At 58.3% G+C, this 23,104-nt stretch overlaps 2 protein-coding genes across 6 annotated transcripts in view; both read right to left on the bottom strand.

Annotated features, from left to right (window-relative positions):
- Positions 1-8,826, bottom strand: part of AKT2 (AKT serine/threonine kinase 2) — a 41,078-nt gene extending 32,252 nt beyond the window's left edge. Inside the window, exon 1 of the mRNA XM_044988406.1 lies at positions 8,671-8,826. The gene's annotated coding sequence lies outside the window, so the exon portion shown is untranslated. The remainder of the gene's footprint in view (positions 1-8,670) is intronic.
- A 2,306-nt stretch (positions 8,827-11,132) lies between these two features.
- The window catches only part of C15H19orf47 (chromosome 15 C19orf47 homolog), a 37,270-nt gene continuing 25,298 nt past the window's right edge, over positions 11,133-23,104 (bottom strand). For 2 of the 5 annotated variants that reach the window (XM_044988287.1, XM_044988288.1), the window contains exons 4-9: positions 22,132-22,246; positions 20,998-21,079; positions 20,251-20,385; positions 18,098-18,253; positions 16,783-16,853; positions 13,721-14,459 (exon numbers count right to left, since the gene is read on the bottom strand). In XM_044988287.1, coding sequence (XP_044844222.1) covers positions 13,965-14,459; positions 16,783-16,853; positions 18,098-18,253; positions 20,251-20,385; positions 20,998-21,079; positions 22,132-22,246 — 1,054 coding nt within the window. In that variant the 3' untranslated portion in view covers positions 13,721-13,964. Of the gene's footprint in view, positions 13,418-13,720; positions 14,460-16,782; positions 16,854-18,097; positions 18,254-20,250; positions 20,386-20,997; positions 21,080-22,131; positions 22,247-23,104 lie in introns of those variants that run through there. The other 3 variants (XM_044988291.1, XM_044988290.1, XM_044988289.1) reach the window with 3 other exon arrangements.

Raw genomic sequence — 23,104 nt, 5'->3', positions numbered from 1 at the left:
CTGTATGAGAAACCCACATCTTATGGAGCGTTCACTACTCCCCGGCGCTGAGTTATGGGCACTGCCTGCTGTCCATGGTGATACAGTCAACAGGAAATCGAAGTAAACGACAGCATATGGCCCAGGACAAGGAGAATCTGAGCCTTCCGTTCCCTCACTGAGCTCCAGCCAACATCACTTCCTGGAAGCCTGAAACAAAAACCTTTCCTGCTTTCATTTTGTCACCCCCTGAAAAACCACAGACTAACCCAAGAGAAGAAAAGGCAACAAGCCACACTCCAGGTTCACCTGCGGTGCCAATTAACACCTTGCAGAACCGAAAGCCACACTGACACCTTAACGCACAGTGACTGATGGCTTGTCTGGGTGTCACCAAAGCAGTGACACTGAGCGTGATCCCAGCACGTGCACGCTTCCCCCTCCTCTGTCACGAATCAGAGCATCAGCATCACGCCTAGGAGACAAAGCAATCCCTGCAGCACACCTCCAGCAAGTACACACACTTCTTTGCCAGCAGAAATCAGAGCTACAGACAAAGGGCAGATTTAAGAAGCACTTTAGACATAAGTATTAATCACCCCATTTCTACGGATGGGATAACTGAGGCAGAGATCAAGAGACCTGACAAATTCATAGGGAGAGTTAGGCCTTGTATGTTCAAAGTTGCTTCAGTTTAAAAGCATGATTTTAAACTGGCCCCGTTAAATTGGTGTGAATTCCAGTGTGGACATTCTTAATTAGATTTCAACCTGGTTTATATAGATTTTGCTTAACTCTATTCCTAAAATCGATACAAGCAGAATTTAAGAGTGTGCACAGAGGGGTCTGCACCCCAGTTCAAAGTCAAAGTGGGGCAACACTGATACCAGACAAGGCTGCAGAGTCAAAACCAGTCTTTGAACTTAGGGAGTTCACAGCTCTTGGTTCTGGGTTTGCTTCACCACATCATGCAGCTAATTAAGGAAAATATATCAATCTGCCTTTCAACAGCTTGCAGGGATGCGTGCAGACATGTGGGCCCGACGGAATCCACGTCAAGCCTTCCGTCGGAGCCCGTGAGGGTTTCTGGCTACGAGTAAGAAAGGACGCTCAGTACGGAACAGACTTCAACATAAGCACATAAGAACGGCCGTACCGGGTCAGACCAAAGGTCCATCTAGCCCAGTATCTGTCTACCGACAGTGGCCAAAGTGGAACCTCAAGGAACACGGCTGCTTTCTTTTGGATACAGAAGCTTGTCCCCGGATGCTACACAGCGGCTACTTGGCCAGCTGCGGGAGTCGGCCTTTCCTTGGTTGGGTTTTAAGAGCGGCACATGCTGCAACGAGGTAAGATAAATCACTGCTCCTCGTTTGCTGCCAGCCGGCCCATGCTGACTTCCAGGCAGTTGCAAAGCCTGGCATGAACTTTACAGCGGGGGAAGATGCTAAGAATAATGGGGTATTATTCTTAGCAACTGATTGGAGGTCATGGCTGCAGCATCAGCTGAGTCATCTGCCAGGGGCATGAATGAGAGATGCCCTACAACTCACAACAGGAAACTCACAACAGGCAGCAGCTTGGGGCAGGACTGAGAGGTGCTAAGGGAGCACTTTGGTGGCCCTGGCCCCGGGAAGCAGAGGACACTGCTTCGTGGCTTTCTCAAAGTCTGCAAAGAGTCACTTTCCGCAGCCCAAGGCAGCTGGACACGCTGCAGAGGGTTGCTTCGCTTTCCTGCCCCAGACAGACTGCGTCAGCACATTGCACCCTAAGGGCCGAGAACGCGGGAACTCAATCCCACAGGCCGGCAGCCTCCCCTGGCCAGCGGCCACAAGCAAATTTCACAGGATTCAGAGGCCTCTGGACCCACATGCCTAGATCTGCGAACAGCTTTGATGTTAAACACTCCAAGTGCTACTCCAGGCTAGTTAAAGCCTGAGGCTGGGAGCAGGGCTCCCCTCTCCGACTCACGGCTGGGAGGGCGTGTGGGCTACGAGTCACGCCACCGACAAGAGGCAAGGTGTGTGGATTCTGCGATGTCCTGGGTAGTCACTTCCCCTCACTGTGCCTCCCTTTCCCCATCCCCTTGCCTGGCTCTTCTAGCTGCAAAGAGCAACGCGCCCCGTGCCGGTGAGTTACTGATTCGTCTCGGAGCTGCACTAGGATAAACACCCCCACAGCATTACTCAGCTTGTCCATTACAAGCGTTAACACAGGTAAACACGCGGTTACCATCTCCTCCTCCTGCACCTGCCCACTCGTTAGTACTGACGAGCTAAGAACCCAAGCAATGACAGGGACCACGCTTGGCTGTCGCTTGGGGGGGATGAAAAACCCACACCCCACGACGATGTCGGAAAGCGTAGCCAGCGCGCGGCCGACGGACGAATTCTTCTACTGACCTAGCTACCAGCTGGCGGGGAGCTGGAGTCCATGACCATGGGAGAAGCCCTCCCGCCACCGCAGCAAGGGTCCAAGGGCGTGTTGCTGCTGTGCTGCCGTCGGGTGTCAAGTCTAGACAAGCGCCACGTGTCACTTCTGAGTGGCGACAAGTGTGTTTTCTAAGCCAGGTTCTCAGGACCATTAACTGACGGCTCCTCCTGCGCCAGCCCGTCAGATACAGGGACCCCTTCGAACAGAGCGGCCACTGACCAGCCCCACTAACCCATTACCTCAGATCCGCTGGCATCTCCGCCCGGCTCTGCACCTCCCTTCCTGATCCCATCCAGAGCCGTGGAGATGCGCTGGCTGGGCATCCCGCTGACAGAGAACGGTAGGGACAATTCAGACCACACAAGCAGAAGCCGTGGTTTACATTCCTCTGGAAAGACAACGCTCCTACAGAGCCTCCATAACCAGCTGGCTCAGAGCACCCAGCATGTGCAGGCTGGGATGCAGACTGCAGGGCAGGACAGGTATTTGGAAAAGATCCTGTGCACAGACCTGCACAAAGTTCCTATGAACAAAATGCATCATTTATAAAGGGAGGGTCTATTTTCCCATTTACTCCTTGTCCTGAAAATTCACCCAGCCTAATCGCCAAGTCTGCTGAGCAGCTCTGGCCCCAAATTGATCACAAGTGCCTCTGCGCTGCAACAGGGAACATTTCTGAAAAATGTCGTAATCTGACCTTGAACCTGTTGTCTGATTAAAGCACATTTCTGTTCTCCAGACAGAAACATCTTTCATTACAAATCTTCCTTTGGCTCAGTGCTCTTTCTGCCCAAGATCCGTGGCTTCTCGGCGGGTTCCCCGGTGAGCCGCTATTTAATGGTAATAAGTAATCACAGCACATGGCCTTTCTACAGCCCTGTGTCAGAGGATCTCACAGCTTTCCACACATTAAGCAAGCCATGCACCTCTCCTTGGGAGGCAGATGATAACCCCCAATGGTAAAATTAAGATGAGACAAGCTGTGTGACCGTGGGCAAATCAAATCTGGCTGTGCCACTGAAACAGAACCAAGGAGTCCTGGCCATTAGACTTCACCATCTAACCATTAGACTTCAGTCCCCTCCCAGAGCTGGGGAGAGAACCCAGGAGTCCTGGCTCCCAGCCCCCTGCTCTAACCACTAGACCCCACTCCCCTCCCCAAGCTCCAGAACCCAGGAGTCCTGGCTCCCAGCCCCCCCGCTCTAACCATTAGACTTCACTCCTCTCCCAGAGCTGGGGAGAGAACCCAGGAGTCCTGGCTCCCAGCCCCCTGCTCTAACCACTAGACCCCACTCCCCTCCCCAAGCTCCAGAACCCAGGAGTCCTGGCTCCCAGCCCCCCCGCTCTAACCATTAGACTTCACTCCTCTCCCAGAGTGGAGATAGAACCCAGGAGTCCGAGCTCCCAGCCCCTCCCTCCCCACTTAAACAATTAGACACCACTCCTTTCCCAGAGCCGGGGAGAGAACCCAGGAGTCCTGGCTCCCAGTGCCTCCTGCTCTAACCATTAGACTTCACTCCTCTCCCAGAGTGAGGATAGAACCCAGGAGTCCTGATTTTGCAGTCCAGACTCATTTTCCGGATGGCTGCCATGCTTCAGGAGGAGCGCGGGGAGGTGAGCCTTATTAAAAGGACCATGAAGAAGCTGTACATATTCCAACAGCTTTACCTGTTCCAGTGGAAAGCCGAGAATCCCCTCTCACATTCCTGCCCGTTTCTCACCAGGCCAGCTCTAGTTACACACTCAGCTCCCACTGGAAGAGGCCAGTCTCCAATGAAAAGCAAACAACCTTCATTGCTTACAGCTGACCCTTGACTAAGTTTGGGGCAGACACTGCATCTGGCAAAGGAGAGCCCCAAATCGCCTCCACAAGATCGCACTGCACCTCCGTCCCCCCTTTCAACTCCAGCCTGCCAAGCCAAAGGCTGAATAATTATCCGGAGAGCGGTGTTTTTACCACGCTGCAAACACTGAAACACGAGTGTTTTGCTCAAAAGCGCCCACTGCAGTCACTGCCTTCAGAGCGGACAGATGGACACAGTTAATATCGGAGGCAGTGCAGTGCATTGGTGGCAATGCTGGACCAGCATTCAGAGAACCTCGCTCCTGTTCCCAGATCTGCCACTGACCCGCTGCAACCTCGGCTGAGAAGTTATTTCACCCTTCGGGGCCTCAGCCGCCACTTGCGCCCTGGCTCTGTCTTGTCTTGGCGTGTCAGCTGTTTGGGGCAGGGTCTGTCCAGCACAATGGAGCTCTGACCTCAGCTATAACCAAATCATGGCGCCTACAAAAGGGACAGCGTCAAACCAGTTCTAAGGTGGAAAACCCAAGCAGCCAAGTTCCAGGAAGCTCAGGATTAACTTAACCCCCGTCGTATTTTAAGGCCTATGGAAATCTGCTTTTCTATATTTTTCAATGCCGACGCAAGCTGGGATTTCTAATTCCGCCTTATGTACAGTGCAGAGCAAGACTGCACCTGCTGCCCAAAGCGCACACGCACGATGGGAACAACCAGGAGAACATCAACTGCCCACTCTCCAATTCTAACCTGCCTGCCAGCAGGCGGACAGACGTGTTCTCAGAGCCCTGACTGGGATTCGGAGTTATTTTTCGTATATTGCCGCGTTTATTACACCGCTTCCCCAGATTTGCTATCGAGGGATTCTGATGACAAGAAAGAAGCCACAAGAGTGAAGAGCAAGTGGTTCTCAGCCCTAGCACTGGCACGCAGAGATACAAACACAGCCTTACAACTTGCCCAGTTTGGGGGTAGTTTTAAGGGTTTATGGTTTCCAAGTGGCAATGAAAAACAGAAGCCAAACACTAGTTTCAAAGATTTGCATCTCTACCACGTCCTACATCCTGTCTTGTGGATAACATGGCAAGGAGCAGATGCTTTCAAAGAAGTTTTAGTGACAAATAGCAAAGACTTTCTCTTGGCGCGTCGGAGGGTTAAGTGACACGGGGATTCTCAGCATTGTCCGTAAAGCACAAAGGGTGAAAGCGCCAGGGACAGCTCGTAACACCCATTCCTAACAGGATGTGCCCTTCTCCAGGGCCCCCACGCTTGTAACAACCACTGAGATTTTCAAAGGAGATCTGGGGAGGCAGGTGCCTGAGCGTGTCTGGGACTGGGGCAGGAAGGTATCTCTAGCCCTGATCTAGCAGGGCATCCGGCAGCACAGGAGAAAGCGGCGTCCGGGCGCCTTCGGGATGGGAAGGTGCTGCCGAGGGACACCGGACAGGCAGAAGCATGTGCTAGAGAAGGGTGACGGCGCAGGGGAGTGGGTGGCCAGTGCAGAGCCCTGAGGTGCCCTAGAGAGCGGAAGCACATACCGGAGCCCCCGCCCCCAAATCCTCCCCCTGGAGAGAGAAACCCCAAGCCAAGTTCCCTGCTGAACTTCCCAGGGAGAGACCCCAGCCCGCCCCCCCGCGCCCCGGGGGACAGACCCCCCCAGTCCGCCCCTCCCACGCCCCGGGGGACAGACCCCCCCCAGTCCACCCGTCCCACGCCCCGGGGGACAGACCCCCCCCAGTCCACCCCCCCCACGCCCCGGGGGACAGACCCCCCCAGTCCGCCCCCCCCACGCCCCGAGGGACAGACCCCCCCCAGTCCGCCCCCCCCACGCCCCGGGGGACAGACCCCCCCAGTCTGCCCCCCCCCACGCCCCGAGGGACAGACCCCCCCCAGTCCGCCCCTCCCACGCCCCGAGGGACAGACCCCCCCCAGTCCGCCCCTCCCACGCCCCGAGGGACAGACCCCCCCCAGTCCGCCCCTCCCACGCCCCGGGGGACAGACCCGCCCCAGTCCGGCCCCCACTCCAGGGAGACACACTCCAGCCCGGCCCCCGCACGTCCCGGGGAAGGAAGACCCCTAGCCCCCCTAGAAACCCTCCATCCCCCCCCTGCAGCACTACCTGGGGACCCCCCCGCACCCCGGGGACCCGTGCCCGAGGGGTCTGGCCGGTTCCATCGGGAGAAGGGGAACGGGGTGCGCGGGGGTGGGGTGTGTCCGGCGGTACCATCACAGGGCGGACAGGGAGATCCCGGCTGGGACCGGGCCGGGGGAACTGGAAAGTACTATTGGGTGGGGGGGGGCCGGAGCGGTCGGTCAGGGGGCCCGGGCGGTACCATGGCGGGGGGGGGTGCGGGCAGGGGGGCCCGGGCGGTACCATGGCGGGGGGGGGGGGAGTGCGGGCAGGGGGGCCCGGGCGGTACCATGGCGGGGGGCCGGAGCGGTCGGGCAGGGGGCCTGGGCGGTACCATGGCGGGGGGGGGGGGAGTGCGGGCAGGGGGGCCCGGGCGGTACCATGGCGGGGGGGGGGGGGTGCGGGCAGGGGGGGGCGGGGGAGGGGGGGGGGGGTGCGGGCAGGGGGGCCCGGGCGGTACCATGGCGGGGGGGGGGTGCGGGCAGGGGGGCCCGGGCGGTACCATCGCGGGGGGGGGGGTGCGGGCAGGGGGGCCCGGGCGGTACCATCGCGGGGGGGGGGGGGGCGGACCGGGGGGCCCGGGCGGTACCGTCGCGGGGGGGGGGGCGGGCAGGGGGGCCCGGGCGGGACCAGCGCGGGGGGGGGGTGCGGGGAGGGGGGCCCGGGCGGTACCATGGCGGGGGGGGGGGGAGTGCGGGCAGGGGGGCCCGGGCGGTACCATGGCGGGGGAGGGGGAGTGCGGGCAGGGGGGCCCGGGCGGTACCATCGCGGGGGGGGGGGGGGGGAAGGGGGGCCCGGGCGGAACCATCGCGGGGGGGGGGGGGGGGAGTGCGGGCAGGGGGGCCCGGGCGGTACCATCGCGGGGGGGGAGAGTGCGGGCAGGGGGGCCCGGGCGGTACCATCGCGGGGGGGGAGAGTGCGGGCAGGGGGGCCCGGGCGGATCCATCGCGGAGGGGGAGAGTGCGGGCAGGGGGGCCGGGCGGTACCATCGCGGGGGGGGGGGAGAGTGCGGGCAGGGGGGCCCGGGCGGTACCATCGCGGGGGGGGGGGGGGGGGAGTGCGGGCAGGGGGGCCCGGGCGGTACCATCGCGGGGGGGGGGGAGTGCGGGCAGGGGGGCCCGGGCGGTACCATCGCGGGGGGGGGGGGGGGGGGTGTGCGGGCAGGGGGGCCCGGGCGGTACCATCGCGGGGGGGGGGGGGAGTGCGGGCAGGGGGGCCCGGGCGGTACCATCGCGGGGGGGGGGGGTGGGAGTGCGGGCAGGGGGGCCGGGCGGTACCATCGCGGGGGGGGGGGGGGGGGGGAGTGCGGGCAGGGGGGCCCGGGCGGTACCATCGCGGGGGGGGGGGGGGGAGTGCGGGCAGGGGGGCCCGGGCGGTACCATCGCGGGGGGGGGGGAGTGCGGGCAGGGGGGCCCGGGCGGTACCATCGCGGGGGGGGGGGGGGGGGCGGGCAGGGGGGCCCCGGCGGTACCATCGCGGGGGGGGGGGGAGGGCGGGCAGGGGGGCCGGGCGGTACCATCGCGGGGGGGGGGGGGGAGTGCGGGCAGGGGGGCCCGGGCGGTACCATCGCGGGGGGGGGGGAGTGCGGGCAGGGGGGCCCGGGCGGTACCATCGCGAGGGAGGGATGTGCGGGGAGGGGGACCCGGCCGGTACCACCGGGAAGAGGGGGGTGCCCGGGCGGTACCATCGCGGGGGGGGGCAGGCCGGGGGGGGCCCGGGCGGTACCATCGCGGGGGGGGGGCAGGCCGGGGGGGGGCGCCCGGGCGGTACCATCGCGGGGGGGGGGGCCGGCCGGGGGGGGGGCCCGGGCGGTACCATCGCGGGGGGAGGCCCGAGCGGTACCATCGCGGGGGGGGGGCAGGCCGGGGGGGGCCCGGGCGGTACCATCGCGGGGGGAGGCCCGGGCGGTACCATCGCGGGGGGGGGGCAGGCCGGGAGGGGGGCGCCCGGGCGGTACCAAAGCGGGGGGAGGCCCACGCGGGACCCTCGCGGGGGGGGGCCGGCCGGGAGGGGGGCGCCAGGGCGGTACCATCGCGGGGGGGGGGGCGGGCCGGGGGGGGGGCGCCCGGGCGGTACCATCGCGGGGGGGGGGGGCCGGCCGGGGGGGGGCCCGGGCGGTACCATCGCGGGGGGGGGGCAGGCCGGGGAGGGGCCCGGGCGGTACCATCGCGGGGGGGGGGGCAGGCCGGGAGGGGGGACCCGGGCGGTACCATCGCGGGGGAGGGGCAGGCCGGGAGGGGGGGCGCGGGCGGTACCATCGCGGGGGGGGCAGGCCGGGGGGGCGCGGGCGGTACCATCGCGGGGCTCGTTCCGGGGCCCGGCTCCCCACCTGTCACGGGCGCCCCGGGCTCCCTCGGCGGCCGCTGCTCATCCCGGTGCCGCCTCCCTCCGCGCGGGGCCCAGCTCCACCGCCGCGTCAGGCCCCGCAGCACCCGCGCTCCCGGAAACCCCTCCCGCCGGGCTCCAGTGCACCGGAAGCGGGGGGCGCGAGGGGACCCGCCCAGGGGCCGCACTGCGCAGAAACGGCGGGACAGCGCGCGCTGCGCATGCGGCCAAGCGGTATCGGCCGGCGCCGCCGCACTGCGCATGCGGCGGACTTGGGGCCCAGTGCGCCTGCTCCGCGCCTCTCAGTCTACCACGTCCGCACGCTGGCAGCGCAGCGCAGCACCCCTGGTGGGCGGGACCCCGAGAGCCCCGCCCCTCGGGCCTCGCCATAGATTTGCATAAATTTCCATAGCGCATAATTGATTTGGGAGCAGCAAACAGGGGTGTTGGGCTAATGGTAGGAACAGGAACCCCGGCGTCCGGGGGGGGGGGGGAGCAAGGCCCGGCCCCCGCAGCCAGCAGAACCCCGGCGTCCGGGCGGGGAGCAGGGCCCAGCCCCTCTCACCAGCTGCCAGCAGAACCCCGGCGTCCCGGGGGGGGGGGGGAGCAGGGCCCTGCCCCCCCAGCCAGCTGCCAGCAGAACCCCAGGGTCCGGGGGGGAAGCAGGGCCCAGCCCCCAGCAGAACCCCGGCGTCCGGGGGGGGGGGGAACAGGGCCCAGCCCCTCTCACCAGCTGCCAGCAGAACCCCAGGGTCCGGGAGGGGGGGGGGGAAAGCAGGGCCCAGCCCCCAGCCAGCTGCCAGCAGAACCCCAGGGCCCAGCCCCTCTCACCAGCTGCCAGCAGAACCCCGGCGTCCGGGGGGAAGCAGGGCCCAGCCCCCAGCCAGCAGAACCCCAGGGTCCGGGGGGGGGGGGGGAAGCAGGGCCCAGCCCCCAGCCAGCTGCCAGCAGAACCCCAGCATCCGGGGGTGGAGCAGGGCCTGGCCAGCTGCCAGCAGAACCCCAGCATCGGGGGGGGGGAGAGAGCAGGGCCCTGCCCCCCCAGCCAGCTGCCAGCAGAACCCCGGCGTCCGGGGGCGGGGGGGGGAAAAGCAGGGCCCAGCCCCCAGCCAGCTGCCAGCAGAACCCCAGCATCCGGGGGTGGAGCAGGGCCTGGCCAGCTGCCAGCAGAACCCCGGAGGTCAGGGGGGAGCAGTGGCCAGCCCCTCCCACCAGCAGAACCCTGGAATCCTAGAGGGACTAGGGCCTGGTCCCCTGGCCAGCTGCCAGAACCCTGGCATCCTGGGGGGAGCAAGGCCCTGACCCCCACCAGCTGCCAGCAGAACCCCCCAGGCCCTCGCCCCACTCCCTCAGAGACACATCCACACTGCAGCAGGGTGAGCCCTGCAGACTGGTGCCCACAGGACTCATGCTGCTGTGCTAACAGCGGCCGTGTGGATGTTGCCACTTGGGCTGTCAATCTCAGTGAGATGGGGGCACGAAAGCCTAAGCTGCATCAGCCCCACTGCATGAGGTTGTAGGGGGACTCCCCCCCGCCTCCCCCGCTGTGCAGACACCCAGAAAGAGAAGTTAGCACTGAAATCAGCCTAGGGATCCCACGTCGGAGTGTTTGCTACAGTGCAGTTGCAACACATCACAATTCTTGGGTAGCATCCTACACACTGGACAGTATCTATTCCATACAGGGTGGGACCCAGCAGTTGCTTACCAGCACTGCTACCCTACCCCTTGGCACAGGAAGCAGAGAAGGCAGCATCCCCCGCAGGGGAAGAGAGGGGCAGAACTCAGCAACATCCTCGGTAAAGAGCTCGCTGAGTGAAAGCAGCACAGGGCGGGAGGATGGAGCAACAGCTGTGAGGGCAGGGGGGTTAGACAGGTCACACCAGCTGCTCAGAACGCTCCCTTCTTGCTGGGGGATCTGGCGAGGAGCAGGAGCAGGAGGACAAGTGTTAATTAAAACCCTCGGATTTTCTTTTGCCAGGCGCCGGAGGAGAGACGAGTCTCACGCACGCTGTTGGGCAACGGCGTGGTAGTTTTGCCCCAGGGAGCACAGTCAATGGAAAAACTGTTCAATAAAGCACAACCCCCCACCCCCGCACAACTGCTAGGGGTAAAACGTTTTGAGCATCCTGGGCAGGAGGGGGCGGGTTAGTCTCTAGGAGCAAGAGCCGGACATCTCAACCTGGGCCTAGGACTCCGGTCCCTGCCCCCGCCCCCAGATTTGCCAGGACCCTTCCTTGGGCAGGTCACCGCTGCACTCTGGGTAGCAGTTTATCTGTGAGAGGGAGGGTAACATCCACCACTGTGTAGCCCTTTTCACACTGAGGCTCTGGAGGTGCTGAGTAGGTCGACAGTACTATCCCTATCCGCAGAGGACCCCAGACCATGAATCTTGCTTTAAACGCAACCAGAGGGATTTCCGAGCAGCAGAGATCCATTAAAGCCCAAGGAGGGGTGAGAGGAGTATGGCTTTTTTTATGCTTTATTGCAACAGCATGTCAAATCCTTGAAGAATCCCGGCATGTGCCCTGAGTGCATTACACAAATCTCTACCACCTCCCCGCGGCTGACTGCACAACGTAGCCTGTGCGCAGATTTCATTCTCCTCAAAAAAAGTGTTTTGCCTCGAATAGTCTAAAAACATTCAGAACACGGACCCCTCCTTTCGAAAGCACGATGAAACCCCCCAGAAATGGGTTATGCCAACTTTCCTATTGTGTCTTGGGGGGGCGGGGGGAGGACCCACCCAAACTTCCCTTTCTTGGATCCAATGACCCCATCCGCTCCCCTCAGAAACAGCCTGCAGCAAAGAGTCTCCTCCTCCTCTCCGTCCCCCAGCGGAACACTTGTGTTTTAAAGCCGACGGCACCTGCAAAGCGGGTGTCACAAGAAAAGTCAGCGCTTCAGAACAAACAGAAAGGCTAATACAGGCAACCACTTAAAAACCGATTCTAAAATAGACAAGCTAAAGGGATGCAGTAAACCCACAGCAAAAAAAGGGACAGGATCTCCTGAGGAGACCTAAACCAGAGACATTAAACCTCCGGTTTGGCTTAAGAACAGTAGATAAAAGAAGGAAGAATTGTTGTTTGGATTAACAGTCAGTCCTTCAGGCCAGCGCCTCGGCTCAGCACCAACACACAGAGACCTGAAGCCGCCCGACGTGGCAGGCTAACACAGCCCTGGTTTTAGGGCACAGGCGGTCCACAGCGACCACCGCATTTAATCAGTTGGTAAGGAGGCCAACAGCAGCCACTCATCTTTGCTCCGGTGCCACGTCCCGCAGACGCTCCCAGCCAAGACGGCTGGGGCCAGTCCACTCTCTTTAGCAAGATAACCCACTTAGCACGGACCTAGGGCTCCTTATCCGAATATCGTGCAGCACTCACCAGCGGAGGGTGGAGGAGTGCGGCTGCATGCCACGCTCCAGGTCTGTGGGCTGCATGTGACCACCTTAGTCGGGGGCTCCTGCAGGGAACCCCTCTCGGCACACTGCCAAGCTTTGTCTGGGAACTCCTCACAGCTGCCCAGCTAGCCTGACAGGCATTAAACCCCGTCCGTACTTGGGAGGAGCAACCCCTTTTCGTGAGGGGAAGAAGGGAGCTCAAACAGAGCCCTCTGAACCAGCCGGCCCACAGCCTGACAGCCCGCGACTCCCCACGGAACAGGACAAGCTGCCCCTGCTGTAGGCTAGATTCTGCCCTAGAGCGGAGAGAGGAGCTTGCTGTCCAGGACTCAGCCCTCAGCCTCTCTGCACAGGCGTCCCCAGGAGTGACAGCACCAACTGCACCGGTGGCTCTTTGATACAGACACGTGTCCACTCGGAACGGGGCTTCGCACGGGGGCCACCACGCAGCATGGGAGTGACCCTGGCTCCTGTCCCAGGCTGACAATGGGCTAGTCTCCCTACACAAAGGAGTCCTGCCTTTTAGGAAGGGGAGCAAGGCCTGTTGCCTGCCCTGGGGACAGAGAAGCTGAGAAGTAATCAAGCCAAGACATCTGCCTTTGTATCTGCACATGTGCAAAATTACTTCACTGCTGAATCTCTGTGCCACCCAAAACCAAACCTCGCAGCACGAGGGGGCTGAAATCCCGTCAGGAGAGGGCAGTTATGCTGCCTCCTGGAAAGCAACGCCAGTATCTAATCTAGCCTCTGGGGACGAGGCCGATTGACTCTGAGCTGGGAAATCCCAAGAGAAAGCCGGCCCTAGGCAGAACTGTGCTACTTTTACACCTGAGGGCAACTGGCCACTGAAGTCTGAACAAAATATCTCCCCATCCCCCACAAACAAAATATTTCTTCTTGAACTGGCCAAACCAATCCAGGCCACGCATACTCTTAGCATGTTCCTGGCAGACTCTGGAGCTGCCCACGGACCTGTTTGAATCCATGCCACACTCAGAGTGCGAGATCTGCACAGATGCGGGGGGAACCCCATGCCTGGAATACAAGTGCAATGCTGTACTGGCCGAGGCAGATGGAGTGATGCTAGCACAGGGACTAAGAAATGTTTGCACAGAGCAGGTGTGAGGACGGAAGGAGAAGAGACATCTCCCGTGGGCTCAGATTAATACTCTTGGACTGACAACATTCAAACAGGCGCCTGCACAGTGTCCTGGAGCCCTTACGTTTGGTTTTATAGGTTGCTAGGAAACCCTCTTAGACTCAAGAGTTCCAGCACAGTGTCCCCGCTCCGTATTCTCTCTGTACGGAGACCTCGAGATGCTACTTCCTAGATACAGGCAAGAACCTGCAGAGGGAAAAAGATAGAAAAAAAGAAAAGAAAAAAGCTTTCAGTGAACTTTAGCGCTGGTGAAAGGCGCTCGGCCGACAGCCTGGGAGAGGAAAACCCTGCGTTAGCCAGAGCCCAGGCTGCTGCTGTGCCGCAGACCCACTGCGGGGAGGAGGGGCGTCGTCGCCATGACCCATTCTCGCCTGGTCGTCTCTGCTGAGGCCTCCAGGCAGGGGGTGCACAACTCACACCAATTGCGATGGTTCTGGTTTGATGTCGGCAGCCACCCTGCAAGAATCCCAACTCATTTCACACAGCGGCTTGTGCCCTTTGAATTTAATGGTAAGGAACGAGCCAGGAGCAGAGCAAACGCACACTCCACTCAAGCCACGCTGGGTCTGGGCCAGGCGCCCCGATCCTGCCGAAGGAGACAGAGACGGGTCTCTGGGGATCCCCCCCACAGGGTTTCATGCACGTAACGAGAGTGGTAACAACGCAGACAAAGGACAAAGTGGTTCGGACACTCGCAGCCACAGAACCAAAGCTTCCAGGTGCCGTTCACCGATCAGTCTGCCTTCTTGCCCAGTCTTTGAAAGACACTAACAGTCCCTGTATTGTCCATCTGAGCGCTATAGATTTCGCTGGTGCTGCTTACCTTCGCGCTACCCAAAGGCCTCTTTAGAGTGACCCTGACCTGCGGCGCAGCCTTGTTCTTCGTGCTGGTGACGCTGCTGTCCTGGGCCTCGGTGGGCAGGCAGGGCTTGCCCAGTCTCTGGATGACGCTGACTTTGGATGCTGATTCCGGCTTCTTTTCCTTCACCGCCAGGCTGGAGCTCTTGTTGCCAAGTCGCCGAATGGTCGTCACAGCTGGTTTTGCCTCCGAGCTCGTGGCTTTTGCTTTGATGGTTACTCCTGGTTCGGCACGTTCCTTGCGTAAAGGCTTGGAGCGCTTCTTCAGGACCCCAGCATACTGCAGGACGGAGCAGTCGTCGTCACTCTCCGCGGCTTTGTCCTCCTCTGCCTCCAGTGCGTCCCCCAGTCGGCTGAAGACCCCTGTCGGCTGCAATGCATCACAGGCATTAGTAACACATGGCCAAAAGGAATAAAAATGGGGAGGCAGTGTGGCCTAGTGGACCGAGCACTGGACTGGGACACAGGTTGTGTTCCCAGCTCCGCTACCTGCCTGCTGGGTGACCTGGGGCAGGCAAGTCCCCTTCCTGCGCTGTGCCTTGGTTTCCCCAGCTGGGGGACATTATATAGCCCTCTTTTGCGATGTGCTCCAAGATGCACTGACAAGACGTGCTAGATCAGAGCAAGGGATTATTCTTCTCCTAAAACAGAGCACGGTTGGTAAAATATTCTTCCACTTCATGTTCACTGGAGAGAGCCATACAATTCCGGCGGGTTAACAGCCACACAACCACCTTGCTCTGACGTAGAACACGAGATCAGTATCTAGCTCAGAGCAGAGATGGGGAAACTGAGGAACAGAGGGGCATGACTAGCCCAAGGTCACTCCGAGGTTGGCGGCAGAGCTGGGAACAGATCCCAGGATTCCCCAATCCCAGCCCAGCCCCACTTTCTGTTTCAGGCGCGTCTCAGGTTTTGATGTGAATGCGCTGACAGTGACAGGCATTAAGTGACAACCAGAGAGACTGTAGCCCTGAGGATTAATCTGTTGTTCTGTATAAAATGTCTTTCTGATAAATTTAAGTATTTGATGTAACAGGCGTCTAGATTTATAATGCAATAGCTGTAATGCAAGAAACCTACAGGTCAAACATCCTGTGTGACACTAAGGCAACTTCAGCATATTTTAGGACCCTTACTCAGAAAAGTGACAATAAGACAAAATGCCTACGCAGATGTCTGGAGACCTTTAACTGAACCAATAACAGTAAAGGGTGGAAAAAGGGATTTTTGCCCACAAATCTAACAAGTACACCACAAATGCGTACATACCTGTCATTCCTACGCCCAGAGATCTTAGCCTATGAGACAAGTGTACCCTAACATTTCCGTGGGGGAAAGATGAAATTTGGGCATAAGAGGAAGGATTTCCAATAAATGCTCTATAAAAGGTGAAATAAATCACCATTAGGCAGGCAATACACCCACCTATCTGTTCCTGTCTACTCTTCATCGCCTCCACCCCCATCTACGTATCGATGCCACCCATCTACAACGGCTATTAACTATTAATAGGCCGTAGTATTATTTCTTTTCAAAACAGTAAGTGAAAAGGGATTTAATCTCCCTCATAGTTCATTTTAATTAAAGCATTTAGTATATATAGTGTTAAACCAGAATGCAGACAATAGCGTCCTCTATCGGAGGTGTGAAAAGCGCCCAAAGTGCTGCTGCACTACACAGAGTGAGCTTATAACAGTGTATTATCATAAATCTCTCTCTCAAAGAACTGTGATATTTTGTAACTTTGTAATCTTGAACTGTTTTAACATTTGCTTATGATTTCACTGAATTTAATAAAAGGTCTGTATGATTATATCTGTCTCAGTGTGAGCTCCTGTCATAGACCCCGAAGTTCCTTTTATAAACTCTGTGAAGCCGGATTCAGGACGAACTTTATCTTCTGATCAAATATATTGGCAAGCCAAACCCATACTAATTAATATCCAATTATTATTATTATTACTACTAATTAAAAATTAATCAAATACAAGGAAATTAAGTGGCTAAATTACACCAACCCTACTAACCCACCCCAAATCAGGCTACAAGACCCAGGTCCTCCACCTCCAGAACAGGCAGAGAAGCGTCAGGGGAAGTGCTTCCCCTCCCCTCCCCCCAACATGCACCCCATGGCCCAGAGGGGACCGATTTAACCCCCTCTCTTGGTCCAGGCTGCCAACAGGGACGCAACGTATCGTGGTTATTTCTGTGACGCGAGCACCTGTCCACTAGGAACGGATCTCAGACCGGAATCTTTTCACCAAGGCCGCAAACAGCCCGGGAGCAGAGGGCTCATTCTCTCGGCTTTAAAGAACACCGGCTGTAGCAGAAGTGACCGATGACCCCTTCTCAGCCTTTCGACCGTGGCTGCGGATCCTGAACGAATCGACGTGAAAGCAATGAAGGCGGCTGTGAGAACAGGCACAGCAGCGATGGGCCCCACAGCGGTAACACCGAGCTGGATGAGAAGGAGCTCTGGGAGCCCCCGCAAACCACATTTCAATCCTGCCTGTGCAAAGCGCACATGCCTGCCTATGACACCAGGAGCCAGACTGTCCCACTCTCACGGTGAGCCATCCCGGGATTTCAGTGGGACACAGAGCACAGCAAGGGACTTCTGGCCAGGACGCAGGGCCCTCTCTCACAAGCTAGTCAGGTTCCACCGCCATGGAAACACCCTTCCCTCTCACCTTATTCCCTGTGGTTGTGTCTGCCTTCATCTCAGCTCCCAGCCGGTCAAACACAGACGTCCTGGGCACACCTGGCAGCAGCCAAGACGAGAGAAGTGCTGTCAGGCTTCCACAAGAAGGAAACTGGGGAAGGTTTTACGAAAACCCCACGGGGCATCCTGTGGGCTGCGAGCACGGTTCAGCAGGAAATGGTCACCTTGCCCTCCCCTGCCCATTAGCAGCACATGCTGCAAGCCCTGCTGCAGACGGTTCCCCACTGACATCCGACGGAGAATATTCGACACGCCTCTCCCACTCACAAACAGCTGCACAGCCCTCCGGACATGCAGCCACCTCTGGAGTGGAGCACAGCAGCCAGGGTACAACATGCTGCTCGACACTGCGGTAAAGGAGCACTTGGCCAGGATTCTCTCAGAAACCAGCCAGGTGCTCTCGGGCTCTCTGCGGGGCTCTCAACAGGACCTTGGCTTTCATGGCTGCCTTGAAAGTCCCACGTAAACGAAGGCCTTGTCTAGTGCCCCCTTTAACTGTACCAGCGCACCCCGTCATGTGGACGCAGTGCCCGGACGCTTTACCCCAGTACAGCCATTGCCAGGTGGGGCGAGGAATACGCTGCACCGGTACGAGGCAGCTCTGCACCACACTAGGGGTTGCACCAGCATTACCACACTGTTAATGAGATCACACCCGCTGGCACCAAACCCATGTCTAGATCAGACCTTGTGTGTGTGACCCCAGCGTGTCAGCCTCACGGGGCTGGTTGGGTGCGGCCCGCCCCCCTTGCTAGTCACACGTGCTCGCTGAGCAGGCGTGGAGAAGGAAGGACTGTTCACCTGCCATTGTAAAAGCAGGTCTTAAGCACCAGGTCTCTGCTAACCACCAGCAGCCACATTCGCTGCAAGACACCAGGGTGCAGGCAGTGCAGCTGTAGCCATGTCATTCCTGTGATACTAGAGACCAGGGGGTGAGAAAGAGAAGCACAGAGCCCTCCTTCGGGGCTGGGAAGGTACCCAGAGCACCACAGCTAACGACAGGGTGGAACAGCTTGCTTAGCATAAGTTGCTAGCACAGATCGTAAGACTGAATGTGCTAAACACTGTTCCACCTTGCACTTTGCTGGGACACTGAGAGTTCCTTTCCCAGACGGATGGAGAGCTCTGTGCGGCTCGAAAGCTGGTCTCTCTCACCAGCAGAAGTTGGTTCAATAAAAGATATGGCCTCCTCCACCTGGTATCTCTTGACGCAGGGTTCGTCAGTGTGCCAGCTGGCTCTGGGGAAGACAGACACACACTTTGCCAAGGGGCTAAGAACATACCAGGGGTACCTTTTGCTGCCTGCTGTTCCAGGATTTTCTTAGTCCTGGGCGTGGTACCTTTTGGCATGTTGATGATGTACTTCCCTTCCATCTCCGCTGTAACTCGCCGTCGTTTCACCGGGCCCACCGGGCTCTCGTCCGCTGGATCGCACAACGCTGGGGAAAAGCCGAAGGGGAGAAGAGATCAGACTCTGCTAGCTCCAGCTTTACCCCGTCAGCTCCCGCGCTCTAGGGATCCCACTGGATAAAGCGTTTTCCTTCCAGAGGCTCGGTGGCAATATTTAGGGATGGATTAAGGTATGGCAGCCCAACAGTCACTTTGTGTCCTAGAGCTGCTGTGATGCACTCTCTGCTCGCCAGGAAGCCTGCAGAGGAGGCAGCTGCTTGGCCTCAGGGACTGGCAGCTCCACTGCAGATGAACAGATTGGGGAAAGGGACCAAGCAAAGCCCACTCCGGATACTGCAGCCCACGCTGGACTTGGGTCCTTCCCTGAGCCGTAGTGTCACTGGTGACCACACTGCACTGCTCAGGAGTGGATTTGGTAGAACTAACTGAAGTCTCCACAAGGAGACCTCACTCCAGAGCTCCCACTCTGCTGCTTCATCTGCAGACCCAGGGCTGTGCCAGTTCAGCTCTCGGAGAGGAACCGGGGCTCGGCCCTTTGCCCCGTTCCAGCCGGTCTCCCCAAGAACTAGTCTGAGCTCCTCATCCATCCAAAGAGCTTTGGGGAGATCATTACATGGCCCAGAAGGTTCCCTGGTCACCACGGCTGCCCAGAGGCCTTTACGCAGATTTAAGAACATGGTTGGGTTTAGTTCTGTGGCCCTGTTTTCCCACCATATTCCTTTCTTACAGGACCCAGTAATACAAAACCAGAGTCGCTAAGTACATTCCAGTGCTGGACTTCGGATCAGAACAACTGGCAGGAACCCCCCCAAAGTCGCCGCGCAGTGCAGCTCACCTGTGACCCAGCTGCCATTTGAGTAGGACTTTAGCATTAGCAGGCCTGCCAGCCGTGGGACTGACATCCCCTGTCCAACCAGGTACCATGAGGGGCAGCCCTGGGGGCAGCCCCCCTCCCCCTCCCCGGCCGGCTCGCTCTGTGCTGACCATGCAGTCCTTGGCTCCTCTGCCGGGAATACTGACAACCACCTGCTGTTGTTAGTGATGGGGAATATCTGTCCCCTAGGACCTGGACTGAGACCCCATTGACGGATCTGGAGTTGCCTGTGACGATCTATGGATTTTATATGCTCTGTACGTTTGTCTGAGTACTGTGATGCACACACTGCACTAATTCAGTAACCGGGGGGGCAGGAAAACAGACGACAGCCCAGATACGAGCCCCATAGCAAACACCCCTGACATGCTGCTACTCTGCCAAGCCCAGCTTTCCCAGGACTGCGACACCCAGCTCAAAAGCCTGAGGTGGATTTAAAGAAATAAGCTCCCTGGAGGGGAGACAGTTAACGGGGAGAAACTGCCCCTCGACTTCCCGAGGCTGAGGCTGACGAGGAAGCTGGGTCTCTGCCAAGGGAAGACGAGCCTCTAGGCAGGTCAGCTTTTGGCTGTTTTAAGCTCTACTCTCCTGTTAGGCCGGGTTCCCTCTCCTGAGATCAAACAATGCTCAGCGCTGGTCACAAGCCCCCCGAGGGACAGACCTGCGGCTACTGAGGTCAGTAGCACCTGCTGGGCATAAGCACAGTGCCGCAGCCTTGTATCCCAGCCTGAGAGTGGGAGTCTCGTGAGGGAGTAGGTGCACTTGGAAGAGACCACAAGAGGGGAGAGAAATCCCCCAAACCATGACACCCACCAACAGCCACTAGATGGCAGCACCTCTAGGCTAGGCTGGCTCTGAACAGGTGACCTGGAAGTGGGAGGTTGTGGATATAATGGCAATCTTGAGATACCCCCCTCCAATCATTTAGAGCAGTAGTTTACATTTACACAGCACCTTACAGCCCCATATCACAAAATGGAATCAGTAATCACACAACTAGACAGAAATCACCTTGCGCACCACTGAAACCCAACCAGCTCTGGGGTGGAGCACAGCAGCTGGTAAGTAGCTCACAGCAACAGCACATAACACTTTCGAATAATGAGAAAAAGAAGCGCTCCCAATGCTGCATTTCACAGGTTTCCCTCATACCTGCTTTTGCGTTCTTCACAGCCATTTTGTTGGACACGGTAACAGAGATTTTGGACGTACTGGTGTCAGGTCTTCGGACAGGGGTGGCAGGTGGCGAATCTCGGCTTAAGCTGTTAGCGATCATACGGGTGGCGGCTGGAAGGCAAGAATAGCTGGTGACGAAGCAGAATCAGGCACCAGTGACGTATTCCCAGCGTACACGATGGAGCAGGGCTCCTGTTCTGCTCCCTCGCTCCCCAAACCCCAGGGGCTTGCTCAGGCTGAGAAGGGGCTAGCCCTGCCCCGTTAAACAACGGAGTGGAGCAGAGGACGATGGGTATTACAACTGCTGCCTACACCCCAGTAACGCAGGACAGCCAGCAATGAGGTCATTTGCCAAGCAATTCTAGTACCATATTCATAAAGACAAGAGACTGTGTCCTGGGAGTGGCCAAAGAGGGGCCCAGACAACGGCACCTCCTTTGAATACAGAAGAGCAGCCCAGAGGCGACATCAGGCCTAGTGGGAATCACCAGCCAGACAGACTCGAGCGCATCTACTGCTGGGGCCTGTGGTCCCCATGGGCTGCACGTCAGTACTGGAGATGCAGACAGCTGCCAGGTGCTCCAGCGTATGTCGATTAGGTGTGACGCTCCGTTTCGGAGGAGACGGAGGCTAAGCTCAGGTGTTCCGGAGGGGGAATGGGGAAGAGACCTGATTTACGGAGAGGGCCGAAGCTCAGGGTCGGTCCCACGGGCCCGTACTTACCGCTGGTGGCGTTCCTGCGGAGCTCTGACTGCATACTGGGCTGGTTGGAGGACACCGATTCAGTAGCGGCCTTGCACATCTCCTAAGAGAGACCAAGGCAATTTCTCGTCAGACAGGCTTTCAGGTCAGCGTTGCTCTCACCGATAGCGTGGCGGCAAAGCCCCAACGCGACATGAGGCCTCCGTTCAAGCGCAGCAAACACCCGCATGGTTCTCGGACTCCCCTCGGGATGGTTCTTAGGGCTGAAGCAGCACGGAGACCCGACTACCTCAGACGGACGGGACGGCTCCAAACAGCCAATACAGCGTAAGAGCCGCTTTCTGCCCAGAGATTTGGCATAGGAATGAACTAATGTCTGGCACTTTCAATTCTTCCCCTCACCTCTCATGAGTTCAGCATTCACTGGGGAGTGAGAAGTGTCTAGCGCTCAGAGAAAGGGGCCAGAGTCAGAACTCCTGGGTTCTATTCCAAACTCTGCCAGTAACTTGCTATGCGACTCCAGCCGGGTAGCCTCATGTTGCTGCCTCGCTTTACCCCATAGACAAAACGGGGAACAGGCTCCCCTCCTACGCCGCCGGACTGTCGTTCAGCCTGGCCGTGTGGGTTCAGAGCCGGCAGAGAGCTTTACACAGAAGGTGCGACAGGAACGTGTTAGGACACTAGGAAGGGTTTCATGGGCTGCCACATCTTTGAAATTCATAGCTATTAAGGCCAGAACGGACCACTGTCATCCAGTCTGGCCTTCTGCACAACACAGGCCAGAGGGTTTCCCCCAGTGAGTCTTGGATCTACCCCGGAAGTTGACAACTGAAAGAAAGAAGAATCCAGCCTTGAGCTGAAGTCCCCAAATCCTGGAGAATCCACCATACCCTTTGGAAAGCTGTCCTGATGGTTAATTACCCTCACTTTCCAATGTGAGCCTTGCTCCTGGGGAAATGCAGAGGCATTCCCAAAGGGTAGAAGTCACTAAAGTTTAGAAAATGTGATTCCTAGAATATTTTACACCCTGTGGTTCAAAGACCTGGCACCGAGCTCAGGTTGTCCACACAGAAAAAGCCTACTTGAGCTCACACTGACAAGGAAGCACGTCCCTGCCATGACCAGTGCAAACCAACACACTGACAGACAGATTACCTGTCTGTAAACAACTTTAGCGTGCTTGAGGATAGCGATAATATCCCCCACCACTGTGATCCCTAGCTCATTCATGATCTCCTTGTTCAGGTCCAGCAGCATGTTCTTCTGGATTCTGTAGAGAACAAAGCATGGAGCAAAGACTTCATCAATGGGTAAAGACTTTCCATGCCCTACACTGGAGGATCTCAACGCATTTACAAGTTAACTGACCCTCATGAACCCCATGCAAGATAATTAAAGTACGAAAAGCTCATATCCCAGCTCTGTGATGGAGGGCAGCAGCTGGTAACAGAATGCAGCTAGGCTTCACAATGCTGGAAGTGGAAGAGAATCAGGTGTCCGATTAATAGTTAATGTAACCAATTAAGCAGACTGGAATTTGGCCAGGACACCAGGGCTAATACCTTTTCTTTCTCCTGCAAAATAGATCATGGGATCTTCATGCCCACAAGTGCTGGGAAGCTCAGGGTCAGATCATCTGACAGAAGTCTCATGTGTCACCCCTGCTGGGTGATCAAGGAGCGCTGCTGACAGGCTGGAGTGAAGAGCTCCGTCCATTCCTCCCAGCAAAAGCCTATTGGTGCAATGTGAGCTGTAGCCTCCCTGGGGCCCGGGACTCTGCACAGAACGATGGGGACTAGAACGGCTAGGAGCAAGGTTCCGAGGCCAGATGGGACCATTGAACACTAGTCTGACCACCTATAGAGCACACGCCAGAGACCTGCCCCACATTAATTCCTAGAGCAGAGCTTTTAGAAAAACAGCCAATCCTGATTTAAACTGGCAGTGATGGAGAATCCCCCACGTCCCGTAAGATGTTCCAATGGGCAATTATCCTCCAACAATTAATTACCCAAGAGACTCTTTAGTGGCAGACTTGTCCCTCCCACCCAGAAAGTAAGTCCCTGAGACAATGAATACTGAACACACACAGGGCTATGGACAGCGGAAAGGTATTTTAAAGGCAGCC

The sequence above is a fragment of the Mauremys mutica genome, chromosome 15 (assembly GCF_020497125.1).
Source record: "Mauremys mutica isolate MM-2020 ecotype Southern chromosome 15, ASM2049712v1, whole genome shotgun sequence".
NCBI lineage: Eukaryota > Metazoa > Chordata > Testudines > Geoemydidae > Mauremys > Mauremys mutica.
The sequence above is the reverse complement of the archived record's forward strand: the minus strand, read 5'-3'. Positions and strand labels throughout refer to the sequence as shown.